The sequence below is a fragment of the Parasteatoda tepidariorum genome, chromosome 3 (assembly GCF_043381705.1).
Source record: "Parasteatoda tepidariorum isolate YZ-2023 chromosome 3, CAS_Ptep_4.0, whole genome shotgun sequence".
Classification (NCBI taxonomy): Eukaryota; Metazoa; Arthropoda; class Arachnida; order Araneae; family Theridiidae; genus Parasteatoda; species Parasteatoda tepidariorum.
In genome coordinates this window covers 90,610,090-90,624,709 of record NC_092206.1, presented here as the reverse complement: position 1 = coordinate 90,624,709, position 14,620 = coordinate 90,610,090, and the positions used below count along the sequence as shown (strand labels likewise).

The 14,620-nt window shown below is 29.6% G+C and overlaps 1 protein-coding gene across 5 annotated transcripts in view; it reads left to right on the top strand.

Moving 5' to 3' along the window:
• The window catches only part of LOC107452712 (transcription factor EB), a 109,826-nt gene that overhangs the window by 44,807 nt on the left and 50,399 nt on the right, over window positions 1-14,620 (top strand). For 4 of the 5 annotated variants that reach the window (XM_016069279.4, XM_016069277.3, XM_071178977.1 and 1 more), the window contains exon 2: window positions 11,021-11,362. The exons of the other annotated variant lie outside the window; for it this stretch is intronic. In XM_016069279.4, coding sequence (XP_015924765.1) covers window positions 11,067-11,362 — 296 coding nt within the window. In that variant the 5' untranslated portion in view covers window positions 11,021-11,066. The remainder of the gene's footprint in view (window positions 1-11,020; window positions 11,363-14,620) is intronic. 5 annotated transcript variants of the gene reach the window in all.

Genomic DNA, 14,620 nt, shown 5'->3' with positions numbered 1-14,620 from the left:
CATAGATTTTGAGTAATTGGTATTTCGAAGATTAGAATGGCTCGTTTCGCTGATAAAAATCTGGTTTATTCCAGCTGGAATGGGTTTAATTATTTAATCAGTTGTAACTATTTTCTTTTTTTTTTTTGAAAAAAGGAAAGTGATATGTGCTTGAATCAGAAGAATTTCTTTTTTCTATAGTGGTTAAATTTTATTTTTATTTATTTTTTTATTCTCAGTTAATGCATTCTTCTTTACACGTTTTATTCCTTTATGTTAAATAAAAACTTGTTCACATATTCCTTAAATCAAAACTGTATAAATAGAAGTTGCGATGTATGGATATCTTTCTTAAAGTCGTGTTTTCAATGTGCAATGTATGAAAAAAAAATTTGCATTTCCCGCGATAGCAGTTATTAACACTTTCTATTATATTAACATATTTTTGTCTTCAAATCTTTCCCATAGTCTAGGGCCGTGAACTAGGCCGGTTCAAATTTTGTAGGGGCCCGGTACTGATGGGTAACCCGATGCCCTATCCTAAACAAATTTGAAAGCAATTATACTTTTTACGTACAAAAACTTTTATAACTATTAGACCGTTAGTGAACTCAATTGTTCCTATCGGATGCTTAAAAAATATTTAGGGATCAATACCTCACTTGCCTAGATAGCTATGCCAGATACATAAATACAAGTCATAATTTGTTCTCTTTCAACATGAAACTACTTCACTAACTTTTTAACTATTAGTTTATTTTATTTGTGTGTGATTTTAATGGATTTAGCTTAAAATATTTAATCGGAAACATTACATCTCTTGTTTAGGCAGTAAATTGAAAGTTTTGCACCCTTTTCCCCCGCAGTAAATTCTAGATAGGGACTAAAGCTCACTTTAAGAGAGGTGGTTAACTTAAGACATTCATATTGGTTTCAAATCGCATTTTTAAAAACTATTTACAACTTTTTTTATTTATTTCTGTATTCAATCATTCAGGAACACCCCAAAATTTATGGTCTTATTATAAAAAAACTTGAACCATAGTATTGTTAGAAGCCATAATATTGTTGAAAATAACCATAATATTATTAAGTTGGTTTTGCTTGTGATATAATTAGTTCTGATTTCCAGCAATTTTTTTTTCTTTCAAAATATGACATACTGTAAATTCATGTGACAAACTGTAAGAAATCACGAACAAGCGAAACCGCGTTTTAAAAGTATTTTTAACAATTTATTGCGAGAATGTGTTTATTCGTAATTGAATCGATGGTGCTCTTCAACTTTGTTATTCACTTTTTCTTTCAACCATTTTTGAGACAGAAATGCAAATTCAATTAGTTTTTCACCAGAGGGCACTGTGCAATCTGTTATTAAGTTGTGTACAGCCACTTTACTTAAGATTCTACTTTTATAGATATTGGCGATCGAAATGGGCTACAGGTGGCGTGGAACAGAACTCTCTACCTATGGCTACACTTCGCACGCTTTCACATGTAGCGTGTGGAGAGTCGTAGGAGAAGGAAGTACGTTAGTTTTTGTCTAGATTTTCAAATAGATTAAAAACTCTAAAGTGAAAAAATTATACGGAACTGAAAACTGCATTGAGTATAGATCTAAAAGAAAACGTCGTGGAAATTTTAGAAATTATTTTTGCTACATAAAATATTTAAGATTATTTATAAATTTTTGCTTTTATAAAATATATTATTAAATATATAATATAAAGTAAATACGAAAAGTATTAAGTAAGGGGAAAATATCGCAGTACATTCCTATGCAACAGAGAAGGGAAGAGGAACGTGTTAAGACATGAAACCGTTGCAATAGAAGAAAGTAAAGAAAGAGATTGGTTCTTGATATAATTAATCATTTTGCTTATTGGTATATGCAAAAGATATATAGAGAGGGTCAGTTAAAAGTTGATCCTCCTCCTTCTCTGAAGATAACATCTCCTATTTGAGTTTCATTACCGAGATTTTCTCTCACATCGAACTTTATCCCTCATCATCTCTTATCGTTTCTTTTTCACGAGTATTCCTTATCAAATGGAAGAAAGTGTACGAGTTCCGAAATCGCATAGAATTAGTTACGATAACATTCCTAAATTATGTGTTTCTTTTTCTTGTAGACATTTCACGCTTTGAACCGAAAGAAAACATTTTGGTTAGGTTTTCTGTTTATTTTATTTTCCTTTGTTTGAAATCTTCATTTCGCAACTATTTCTCTAGAGTTATTTTGTTGGTTTTTCGTATTTTTGTCTCAGATCGGGAATATTTGTTATGGCAGAAATTTCACTTTGTGGCTATTTTCTCTTAACATTTATTCACCATAGGGCCCGTTCAGTAATTACATGGCTGCTAACATTTGCACTTTTTTCGTTGTGCAGGGAAACTACAGAAATTTCAGTTCAATATTCTTTTCTTCTTCTTTTTTCTGTGATCGTAACAATTATTTATAAAATAATTCATTACTATATATATATACCGATTTAATCATATTTTTACTGAGTAACTAGCTCGTAGGGCTATCTGCTCATTCATCGAAATTGGTTAAGGAATGTGGAAGGAATGAGGGAATAATGTACTCACATACGTACATAGTAGTTAGAGAGAAAAACATCAATGGGAGGATGCTATCGAAGGATGCTTCTCTTGAATCCCTGCATCCCTTCCTCCCCCGAAGGGCTTCTACGGTGCAGTGTGATGCAGTTCATCTTGAGAATTTAAAGAGAGGGTTCGTAAAGTAGCTAAAGTATTTCGAGAGTACATCGTAGCTAATGAAAAAGGCAGGAGCCGGACTAAATTTGGCATTATCATTCATTAAATTGAAATTAAAATCCTTAAATTATGTGTGTTTAGTGGTGTTAGAAATTCATTTTTATTTATTTAATCTCGCGCTCCCCAACGGACCGGTAAACGTTTGACAATTTTATCGCTAAATAGGGGGAGGCGTTGATTGTTTACATTTTAGATTGCTCCGATTTAATAATTTTAATATAATTACATTTAAAAATGCCTTTAAAATAAAAACAATTGCATGTGCGGAATTGGTACAATTCAATTTGACCGGTGAAAGTTTGTTAATTTTACCACTGAATGAGGGGGGTGGGGAATTGATTGTTTACGTATTGGATTGAATTGATTTAATAATTTTAATTTAACTACATTTAAAAACGCCTTCAAAATAAAAAACAATTACATGTACGGTATTGGTACAGCTTAATTTGACGTCTCTTAGCTCTTGGTTAACCTCTCCTCCATAGAAAGTCGTGCAAACCAGAGAGAAATACATCATGGTAAATAAAATTGAAATAATTTAACTTTCGTTGGTCGGCCCAGTACCATTGAAACCACGGTCCGGCCTGCGGCCCGGGTCTTGGAGATCACACATTTAATCTATCTAACTTTAAAATCGTAATTATACTTACATAACAAGTTACTCAATTTTTAAACATAATCATCCGCTGGATTCACTTTGAATACTAAATTGAAAGAAATATGCGAGAAAGAGTTGCTAATTTTAATCCCTTTTAATAGACTTGTGCTTTTTATTTGTCACCACTTTTTACATTTTTAGTCGCTCGTAGCTTCCCTGTATCAAAATATAAATATATTAACCCTCTTACCACTACGAAAATAATTTTCCAAAACTATGGAGAATAGTTCTATAGTAGTTCTCTGTATTCCCTTGGTGATGAAATGAGAATTGAAAAGTCAACTGTAGACAAAAATATTTGTATAATTATCTGAGCTTAATGAACCATCGTTCGATAATGACGATGCATTTATTTATATGTGTTTCATTTATTTTTTTGTAGTGGCCATTAAAATCATTGTAAATTAAGTTTATAAACAGAAGTAGAAAATAAAAAAGCCAAAGTTTTTATTTCACTTTAAATACAAATCTTTCGAAAAATCTAAAAATATTCTGCCGCGGTATATTATTAGACTTTAGACTTTTTAATATGCTATCTTATTTATATAAATATCTATTTTCATACATTGCTGCTTCAGATTTTGCGTCATCATATTATAATTTTAAAAAGTGCTGATGTCTTTACCTTAAACTGAACTAGTAGAATTGTGTGGTTTGCACATATGCGTATTCATCAAACGTATGAAAAAGGGTGGAATGTTTGTCTCGAAATCATTTTAAATCAAAATTATTCCTTTAACCCTTTAGACTAGAGGTTCCAATTTCAAAAACACGTTATTTTTTTTAATGAAAATAAAAAAGAAAATGGGTTTTAATTATTTCATTCTTTAGATTTATTTTGAAAAACTAAAACGTTCATATATTCTACAATAGATTATTTATATAAATATCTAATTCGTTTACAAGTTTTTAGAAACTATACAGGTAATAAAACTATATATATAGTTTTATATTATATATTTAGTTACGTATTATATTATACACACGGTTATTATATATAGATTAAAAGTGATTGCTAATTACAGAAAATGTTCTTATTTGGCCAATTATCCGTCAGCTGGGTGCAAACAAATTAAACCATTTTTATTTATTTATTATTTTATTTTTTGTGATGAAGGCCATTTTGTTTTTGCCGAATCGCACATCGAAATTGCTGAATTATAATTTTTTCTCGACTACATATTTTTCTTAAGTTAGATTCATTATTTGTTTGCGTATTTTATTGTAACCGTGATATATTTTTGTTTTGTGCACCAGTCAACTTCGATGCATGATTAGTTTGTTTATGTTCTACTCGGCTTCATGTCTGTCATTACGTTAAGTAAAAAATATGTAATGAAAAAATTGAAATCTTTGTGTAAAAATATAGAATGTGTCATTAAAAATAATTGATACTTGCGGGCTTGGTTTACTCGAAATAGAATGGAAAGAACAGTTGCAAACGTAAACAAATGCCACGTTTCAACTACCAGTCATGATCGATACACCCACACTACGTCACTTGCACCTTATCCCATTTTGTAGTTGTTAATGGCAACCACTTGTTTACACTATTTTTACTCTGAAATGAAACGTAATCCGATTGATTGTCGCTACTTACTGATTGATCTTTGATACATTTTTAGTTAACAGGCAAGTGAAGTGGTGTCAACTTAGATATCTTTATACTCTATACTGCCGTGTATTTGTAAACACAACATAGGTGCTTCACGAAAAATTTCGCCTTGACAATTATTTTCCTTCCCCTGCTAACATTATCATAGCTAAAACAGAATTTCTGAAAACTGAAATTTAAAAATATATTTTTTTAATTATATATTTTATTATACGTTAATGCCAATTAAAATGTTTAATTTTTTGTCACTTACGTTGATTTTTATAATGCACAGTAGATTAACATCAAATAGTTTTACATTAACTAATAGTTCTCGTTTCACTTGGAGCATACGATTTAAAAAACTCATGAGTCAACATGAGGTGTGAATAAATTTAGCTGCTTCGTAAGTTTTTGTGTATTATCAGTCTTTTAGTCAGCGTTATAATCGGACTTTCTGAAACACCTTTTTATTTCTTAGTTTTTTGTTTCCTTTTTAGTTTTAAACTTGTTTTATAATTCTTATCTCGTTTCCGAAAAGATTTAGTTTGTTTTATATCTAAATTTTTTTCTTCTTCTGTGAGTAGGATATAGCTTTGTAATTATTTTTGTAAATTTATTCCAAATAATTTATGGTGTCTTTACCAAGTATGTGGCAGCAATATTTAATAATGCAAAAGGCTTTTGTACCTTATTGTTTAGTTTTCAAATCCTTTAATTTGAAATCCCTCCGAAACTGCACAATTTATGAGTTTCAAACATTTTCTTTTTGTATGTGTGTAATGATGTGGAGATTGTTGCTGTTAGCTTTATGTCTTTTTTTCCCCTTCCTTTTTGGAGACTGATATCTATGATTAAATTTGATGTAATGATTCCCATTTGCAGTTTTTGTGCCAATAATAGTTACTTCCAAACAATCGTACTTAGCTTTGACCCTTTTTTGTAAATGTATGTCCCAAAAAATAAATTACTTTATGCGTGTTAGCGAATTCCACAGCTTTGGTCGTCAAAGTTTAAAATTGTGTAGCAGTTAAAGTAAATTTATGAGGTGAGCACAATTTTGCTAGAAGAAAACTTTTTGTGATTTGTAAAATAAAAAATATAATGATTGTATAATTTAAGCAGTAAGCAACTACTTTGACATTCTCATATTATAACTATATAACAATTTAAAGACCATCTGTTTATTTATTCATGATTCAGGAAAGATTTTATGTATGGCAAGATATTGAGTCAAATAAGAGAATCTTAACAATTTTTATATTTAATAGTTTACTTTAAATAAAGAAAGTAGTTTTAAAGCAATTGTGTTGAAAGGCTGAGAACTTACACTTTAGACTTGAAACCTAGATATTATTAGTTTCTGCTATGGTCTATAATGTAATTTTTAATAATGCAATAAAAAATATGATTGTTTGGAAAAAACGCGAAGAAAAAACTTGTTAGAAGAAAAGCTGGTAAGAAAAAATCTTAATTTAATAAAAATGCCTTACAATAATCATTTTTGCAATATTTAAAATATTTCTTTGCATTATAAATGCTGATAAAGAGTTGAAAATATAATAGATAATTCTTTTATAACAAAACATTTGAGCATAAAGCTTTTTTTTCTCTTTTCGTGTTTTATTTCCAAAATGTCTATAGCAAAATTTAATACAGATGTATAAAAGTGTATTTAAAAAGGGCTTAAACGTACTATATAAAAATAGAAAAAAAAATTTAAAAACACAGAAACATTATATAAAAATAGACGAAAAGAACCTATAAAAAAACTCAAATTAAAAATAATTAATCCAAATTTATAAAATGCTTCTGACAAGAAAAAACCTGCATTTAATCTAAAAACAATTAAATGGCCGTTAACTTAATATACTATCTATGCATAGTCATCGTACTGAGGAAGGTGGGGAAGGTGACGGTGAAAAAGACAGAGAAAAATAAGGTTTGAATTCCAAGAGGAGATAAGAGTTTATCTCTCTGATAACAAAAATTTATCATCATTTTATTTTGGAGAGATATTTGTTCCACAAGAAAAATATATACACCTATTTTAATGATGGATAATAAAAAAGCAACTATTTTAGCATGCACATTCATTTTAGATTTGTATTTTATAATTTTATATTGATTTATAATAAATATTTGGGGGGAAGGGCATTGATAGCTATACAATATTTTTCAAAATATTTGAAATTGAGCTCTAAAAAAGTTCTTGATTCAATAATAATAAATAGTATTTTTCAATAATAAATAGTATTTTTTCAAATATGGTTTGTTTAAATGGCATTAAAATGAAACATATTATCATCTTTGTTAATATTTTTTATATCATGGATTAAACCCTTTTGTGAGTGTTGCTAGATTACATTATATATAATACTATATTACAAGATTTTATTTTCTATAAAAATTTTCGAAGTAAAAGAGAAAAATAAATAAATAAATATGTATCGAGAGTTGCCAACTTGTTCCGCTTAGTGAGAATTCTTTTTCCAGTTTTAGAAAAATTAAACGAATTTGAACTCTACATAAAAATAATTCAAACATTGAAAGAAAATTAAAATTTGAAAATTGAAATCGTTTTCAAAATTGAAAGAAAACTGATTTTTCTCACCTCTCTACATAAAAATAATTCAAACAAACATAAAATACCCCTTTGATATATTTTTCTCAGGATGAGGTTCTTAGAATTTTTTTTAATGTTAAACAAAATTATGAAATTTTTGTTTTCAATATTCTACCTCTTCATTTATGCAAAGCACAATAATCGGCATCCCACTTACATTTTATTCAATATAAATTCGGTAAAACAAAGGCTCAAAAATGTTCTTCTGCGATTTGTGATAAATAATAATTTAAGTAATTGTCATAATATTCATTCGAATATTACTTTTCTTAACTATTTTCTTAATTGTAAATATTTATGTAAGTAACTTCCGCAAGATTAAAATCCTTTTTAATTCTTTCTATTTTAACCCTTTGACGCAGAGTGTTTTCATTAAACAAGTATTTCCATGCAGTCTTTTGTAATAATTTAGGTCAAAATAAGTGAACATTTTTTAATAAGTAAGCATTTTAATAATTTATGGTTATAAAATACAGCATGAAACACGGGTGTCTTTTTCTGCGATAAAGATAAAATCTTCCTAACACGACTCACTTCCAAACAATAATTTTGCGAATTCGTACTAAATTGTAGTTATTTATGTCTAACAGATACTCTCATTTATCATTGAAATTTCTCTAATTTACAAAGCCATCAGTTATGGATAAAGTTTTGAATAGGAATGAAAAAAAAATTCAAACTACTCTTTTTTTCTGGGTTTTATATTTTAATACTAATATAGTTCCAATTATCTAACAGAATTTTTTTTGGAATTATTAGACTGGTTTTTTTTAAGTAATTAACTAATACCGAAATATGTTTTGGCCCGAAATTAGAGAGCCAAAAAAATATTTATAAGAGGGAAACCAGTGATCCTCTTTTATATTTTTTTCTGTGTCCCTCTTATATGTATTAGTTATGGATAAATTTTTGAATATGAAGGAAATTGAACTACTCTTTTTTTTTTTTTTAGTTTTATACTTTAATACGAATATAATTCTAATTATCTAACAGATTCTTTTAGTGATTATTAGACTGCTTTTAAATAATGCCAAAATATATATTTTTGCTTGCAATTAGAGAGCCAGAAAAATATATATAAGAGGGAAACCAGTGTCCCTATTATATATTTTTTTTCTGTGTCCCTTTTATAAATCAATTATTGATAAATGTTTGAATATGAAGGGAAAAAATTTTAAACTACTCTTTTTTTGAGTTTTATATTGCAGTACAAATATAATTCCAATTATCTAACAGATTTTTTTAGTAACTATTAGACAGTTTTTTTTTTATTTTTTAAATAATTATAAAATACCAAAATATATTTTTGCTTGCAATTGAGCGCTAGAAAGAAATATACAAATGGGAAAAAAGAAAAGAAAGAAATAGAAAGAAATATACAAAGTTTTCGTTTTTTCTATTTCGACTGCTCGATTTCACAGCCCTGTTCTGAAACAAAAATAATAAGAAAATAATAATAAAAAGTATTTATTGCTCGAATTAATTATACGAAGGAATTATATAAATTAAAACTTGGTGAGATTCTTAATTATTTATTCAGTTTTTATTCACGAGAGCGACTGACCACAAGGAGCAAAGGTCGGTGATGTTTGTGTGCCAAATGGCAACTATTTACTTCACAATTATTTTGAACCAATTTTTTTTTTAATGAATCTAACTATGGCCTGCGGTTACGTTAAGATCTGCAATTAAACACGATAAAATACATTTATCTTTCATTTCTGTCGAACAAAAATTAGATTATATGTAGTTCGTTCACCAGGAGTTGGCATTTGGCTCCGCCTTCATTACGTGGTATCCGACGATACTATTTCACTTTTTTTAGGAGAAGGATGTGAACAGTCCTGAACAAGCTATTGGCGATTGTATGACAAAAAAATTTCTTCGAAATCTTTATGTGCATTTTATTAGCATTAAATATTTCATAAATTTGATGACATTTGTTTCCTTTGAGTGAATAGTTTGTCCTTTTTGAGAAATTTTACTGGGAAAACAGCAGTTTTTAAATTAAAAATATATTTAATTAGCTAGAGTAACGAAAGATAGCAGATGATAGAGCGAAGTGACTGAAAAAGAATTCACTGTTTGCGTTTGGTGCGCATTAAGGGTTGTCTCAATTTCAAGGGCGGAGATGTTTCTCCTCTTACTCCTTACTAAACTTATGAAACGAATTATGAAATTCGTCTATCCAAATGTAATTCCGTGCAAAAAATAAATGTTAGCAAATATTTATAAATTTTTTTTATATTTAATAACAGTCGAAAAATTTTTGAATTGTAAGGCATATAATTTTTTTACGTCATTTCAAAGTTACAAAGCAATTTTGCTCGGCCATTTTCATGGCAATAATTTTACATGGCAAAATACAATAATTGAGCACAATCGGTTGGATAAGTGGCACTGAGACTGAACCTTAAATAAACATTGATGTAGGGCATACGGGGTAAATGTATACCGGGCAGTGGCACTTAACTAGACCTAGTATATATTCCGGACATTTACCAAAAGCGACTATAGGATTGTCAACATTCCCCGGCGAAAGTTAACCAACCATTTCAATCATTCATAATATCATGTAAATGGAACTAATTCTACGGAACATCTTTTAGGAAACGCATAATAGTTCCGTAGAACAACTTTAAAGAACCGCTGCTTTATAATTCTGTAGAACAGCATTTAGGAACTGCTGCTTTATAATTCCATAGAACATATTTTAGTGTTCATATGTGTGTGTGTTGTAGTGATTAAAGCAATTTAAACTCAAATCTTTTCAAGCCTAGAGTAATATATATAACATAAAGTTATGATGTAATCGCTTCATCTCTTGTTTTAGCTACAAATTGAAATTTAAAAAGTCGTGTTTAAAGATATTATCTTTTCTTTAGCTAACCATATTTTATTCAGGACAGACAAGTCACTTCAAAGAAATAGGTTGAGTAAGTAAATAAGAATTGATTGAGAGAGGAAAAGTTTTGCCTCTACGTTTCTATCCATAAGTAAGAATCCATCCATTCCTCCATCTTTCTTATGTTTGGAGGAAACATTAAAAGATTAAAATCAAATCTTATCGTTATCATCTTCTCATTAAAACCTTCGTTTTAATTCTTATCCACTCTAATGTCTCACTGATAGTGTCTTTAAATGCTGTTAGTCAAATGAAAGGGTTTCAAAATTTGAAAACCTTTCTTTTTTGAGCAAAATTTCCAGTTCTACACACAAGCCCAATCGCAAGCTTTCGTTATCGCATTACACAGGTTCTAATTCTCTTTATAAGAGAGATAAATAGACTATAAAAATTTTTATTTTTACTGACTCATAAATTGAAACTGAAAGCTGCTTCTATGAGAAAGAATTTTTAAGTCAGTCTGGCTTACTCTTTCAGAGAGAAGAGAAGTGTGCGACCTTGCGGTGATATCACCCTTTACGTCATGCCAAGCTGTGACATCATCACTCCTGACTCCTCCTCTTCCTTCTCTGCCATCGAAACTCCTCCTACTCGACGTAGACCCACTGTAGTGCCGGCAACAGCACTACTCACTGTATTCCGTGACAAAAATTCTAATTGCATCCCCCACATCAAAACAACAACCCCTGATTCGAAAAGACCCCTCATCAAGTGCATTGTCAAGGTTTTGAAACGTTCTAAGAGCGAAGAGGATAACAATAACGAAGGTTCCAAAAAGCCCAGGGAAGATTTTAAGGAAGTTAAACAAGTAAACAAAAAGTAAGTGTAATTTTTTTTCCCCTTTTGATAATCATTTTATAAGGATGATTTGAATATTCGGTCAATCTTTATAGCTTCAATGTAAAATGTTCTAAGAAAGATATTATTCATAGTACTATTATCATGTTTTGGGATAGTTTTATTTATTATTTTTTTTTTTAACCTTATTATGATGTTTGTTTATTTCTACATTTTCATTCCACTTTTTTTAGATGGTTATTCACTTTTTTGAAAGAAGTTAAAAAATTACTTTTTCAAAAAAAAAAAAAAAAAAAANAAAAAAAAAAAAAAAAAAAAAAAAAAAAAAAAAAAAAAGCCTGCATACTAACAACAGCTTCTCTAAACTTTTGAGGAAAAAACCCCCCTTTTTTCAAAATTTGCTTTCTTAAAAATATTTTTTTCCCTTTTCCATGTCGCAAGGGGGGTGGCGGTGTAGAATTATTTACATTCTTTTCTCCTACCAAGTGTTTCTTACTTCCATTTTTTAATGAACCCTCCAATGGGCCAATTTGTTTCTAAAGAGGATAAATTTAAATATTTTTGGAATTGCTATTGAAATAAGGAAAAAAAAAATATTTAGCTTAAATTTTAACACCTTTTTTTATTTATGAAATAAATTTTATAAATGCTACAAACTGCAAAAGTATTTATGTACTATAACTTCTGATATATTTTCTAAAACTAGCATGAATGGTTACCTATTCCTTTCAAATGTACTCAGGCCGGCCAATTTCTACGCATTTTGTAAAACAATTCATAAAGTGGTAGACATTTATAAACTGAAGCTTTCAGAATATTTTTAAATTTTGCTAACATTTTTATAAAGCTGGATCAAAGTAGCGTTGTATATGAACTTTTAAATCATTTATGTGTAGCGGTGTGGAAAGAAAGTTCAAATGAATAAAAAATGATACATTAAACCATAACTTAGGTACCACTGGAATAAGTTTTTACAAAAAGCGTAGAAAATTAGGCACCCCCTGTGTACTTCATCGCAATTGAAAATAATAACTAATGGAATACTAAATTTACCTAAAGTCATAAAGTAGTTTACTATGGGGTTTTTGAAAGTGATGGTAAATCTTCTAACCGCGGCTTGGTAAGTCTTCTAACCAAGGATTAAATCATGCCCTCCAACTACTATGGATTTTCTGTAGATTTATAAAATATTTTTCCTTGTGGTAATTAATATAGATGTAAGATTAATATAGATTATTAATATTTTAATAAATAAGAAATGACAATACTTTACCCGCGACTTATAAATCATTTTAAAAATGTATATAAATGATTAAAAAAAAACGAATAGTCATTGTAATAGAATTTATAATGACCTGAAAGTTAACAAAGTAGATAATTATGAATGAAGCCACTCAATGCTACTCAACCACTCAGTTTTGCCACTCAGAATGCCACTCAATTTTTTTTCATCATGTTAATTTACTAAAGTTATCTTCCCATCTCCCCTCTTCCGTTAATCCTATTAAATTTCGAAGAAGAAGCAGATAGTACCGATAGCAGGTTAGGTACCCAAAATTAAAATTTGCAATAATCATCACGAGTATTCGTCTATAGCTGTTAATAGTCACCATGACTATTAAGATGCCAATTTGAACCGCTTTGTGAAAAAAATATTTTCTTGTGGTAACGAGATTTAAGTCATTTTTAATTTTGTATTTACATATATAAGAAGAAAGTGGAACATGGTATGTATTTACACTTTAACTAAATGATACAGTTCTAACTTAAAGAGCATATATGGCGAGCATCCGTATTCAAACTTGCAACGGAAGTATCAAAGTTAAGCGGTACATCTGATAGATAAGAGATTTTAGGGTCCTTTCGCTTTTTTTTTAATAAGTAAAGGCACCATTTGAATTTTTGTATAATAAGGCGTGTTCTTTCGCGTACGGAATTTTCCGGTAGACCTAATATATAAATAGATTTTAGCGAATGTGTTTATGTCATCAAAATAAATTTAAAGAATGTAATACCAGATTTTATCGTTTTAAAAAACACATGAGTGAATGGGAGTTTCGACGGTAATAGCGTCCTGTTGGCTCCATTTTTCATAAGAAAAAAAGGGTAAGAGGTGTACAATATTAGTTTCATTTATTGTTATTGTTTCTGAGCCGCGATGGCTCAAAACATACAGCGTTTGCCCTCCAATGAGGTGAACCGGGCTCGAATCCCAGCCATAGCTGGCGATACGAATTCCGCACTCAGCTCGCACCGACCACCGTGCTGACGTAAAATATCCTCAGTGGTTGACGGATCATGATTTTCCTCTCCATGTCACACAAATGCGCTGTAGTTCCATCAAAAAGTCCCCCCACGAAGACAAATTTCTCCCACTACTCGATCCAGAAGTTTCCTTGTCTTCTGGAATGGGTTCAAAATGACTAGGATGCGGAGTTGAGCATGGGTATGAAAATTCGGTCGGCTGTTCAACGACGGTTATAAGATAAATTAAAATGTAAGAGTGATAAAACATTTAGCAGAATTGATAGTAACAAAATGACGAGAGAATAGTTCAGAGAAATTCTGTCGGTTGCAATTTAACAACTCGGCCTCCCCTAAAGAATTATTAGAATGCAAAAAGAAGAATAAGTTTAATCAAAACCAGGAAATTTACTGAAATGAGGGGGTAGTGAAGGACAATAAAATTTCCGAATCCTTTGGCTAGAAACATTCTGGCAAACGAATATATGATAAACGTCAGACATTAACGAGAATAATTTAGCAATTATGTTTATTTGAATAAAAATATGATTACTGCATATGATTAATAAAAAAGCATACATATCTTTTACGTGCGTTTATTTTATTATTTTTACCATGTTCGTAAATTTCAGTGGATAAATTCTATTCCTTTTTTTTTGGGGNTACTTTTTTTTTTTGGGGGGGGGGGGGATTTTCACGTGAAATTTTCAAATATTATCTTCAATTTGCTCTTTTTTTCCGCTACAAATTTGCAACCCTAATTATTAGTTATGTAAAATAATCAAATTATTTTGTCAACTGCTTGGAGTTCTCCACCATTTCCCTTCGTTTCACTTTAAAAAACCATTTCCTAATTCATGGAATTTCAATTTTAAGCTAGTGCTTAAATCATTAGCATTTACGTTTGAGGGCAGAGGAAATTGTTTTTATCTTTTTTATGGTAAGTAACCATGTCTTATGCAGTTTTCTCCCAAATCATCTTTTTTTTCTCCCTAATCATCTTTTTTTTCTTATTTTTTTTTTGAATAGAGGCCC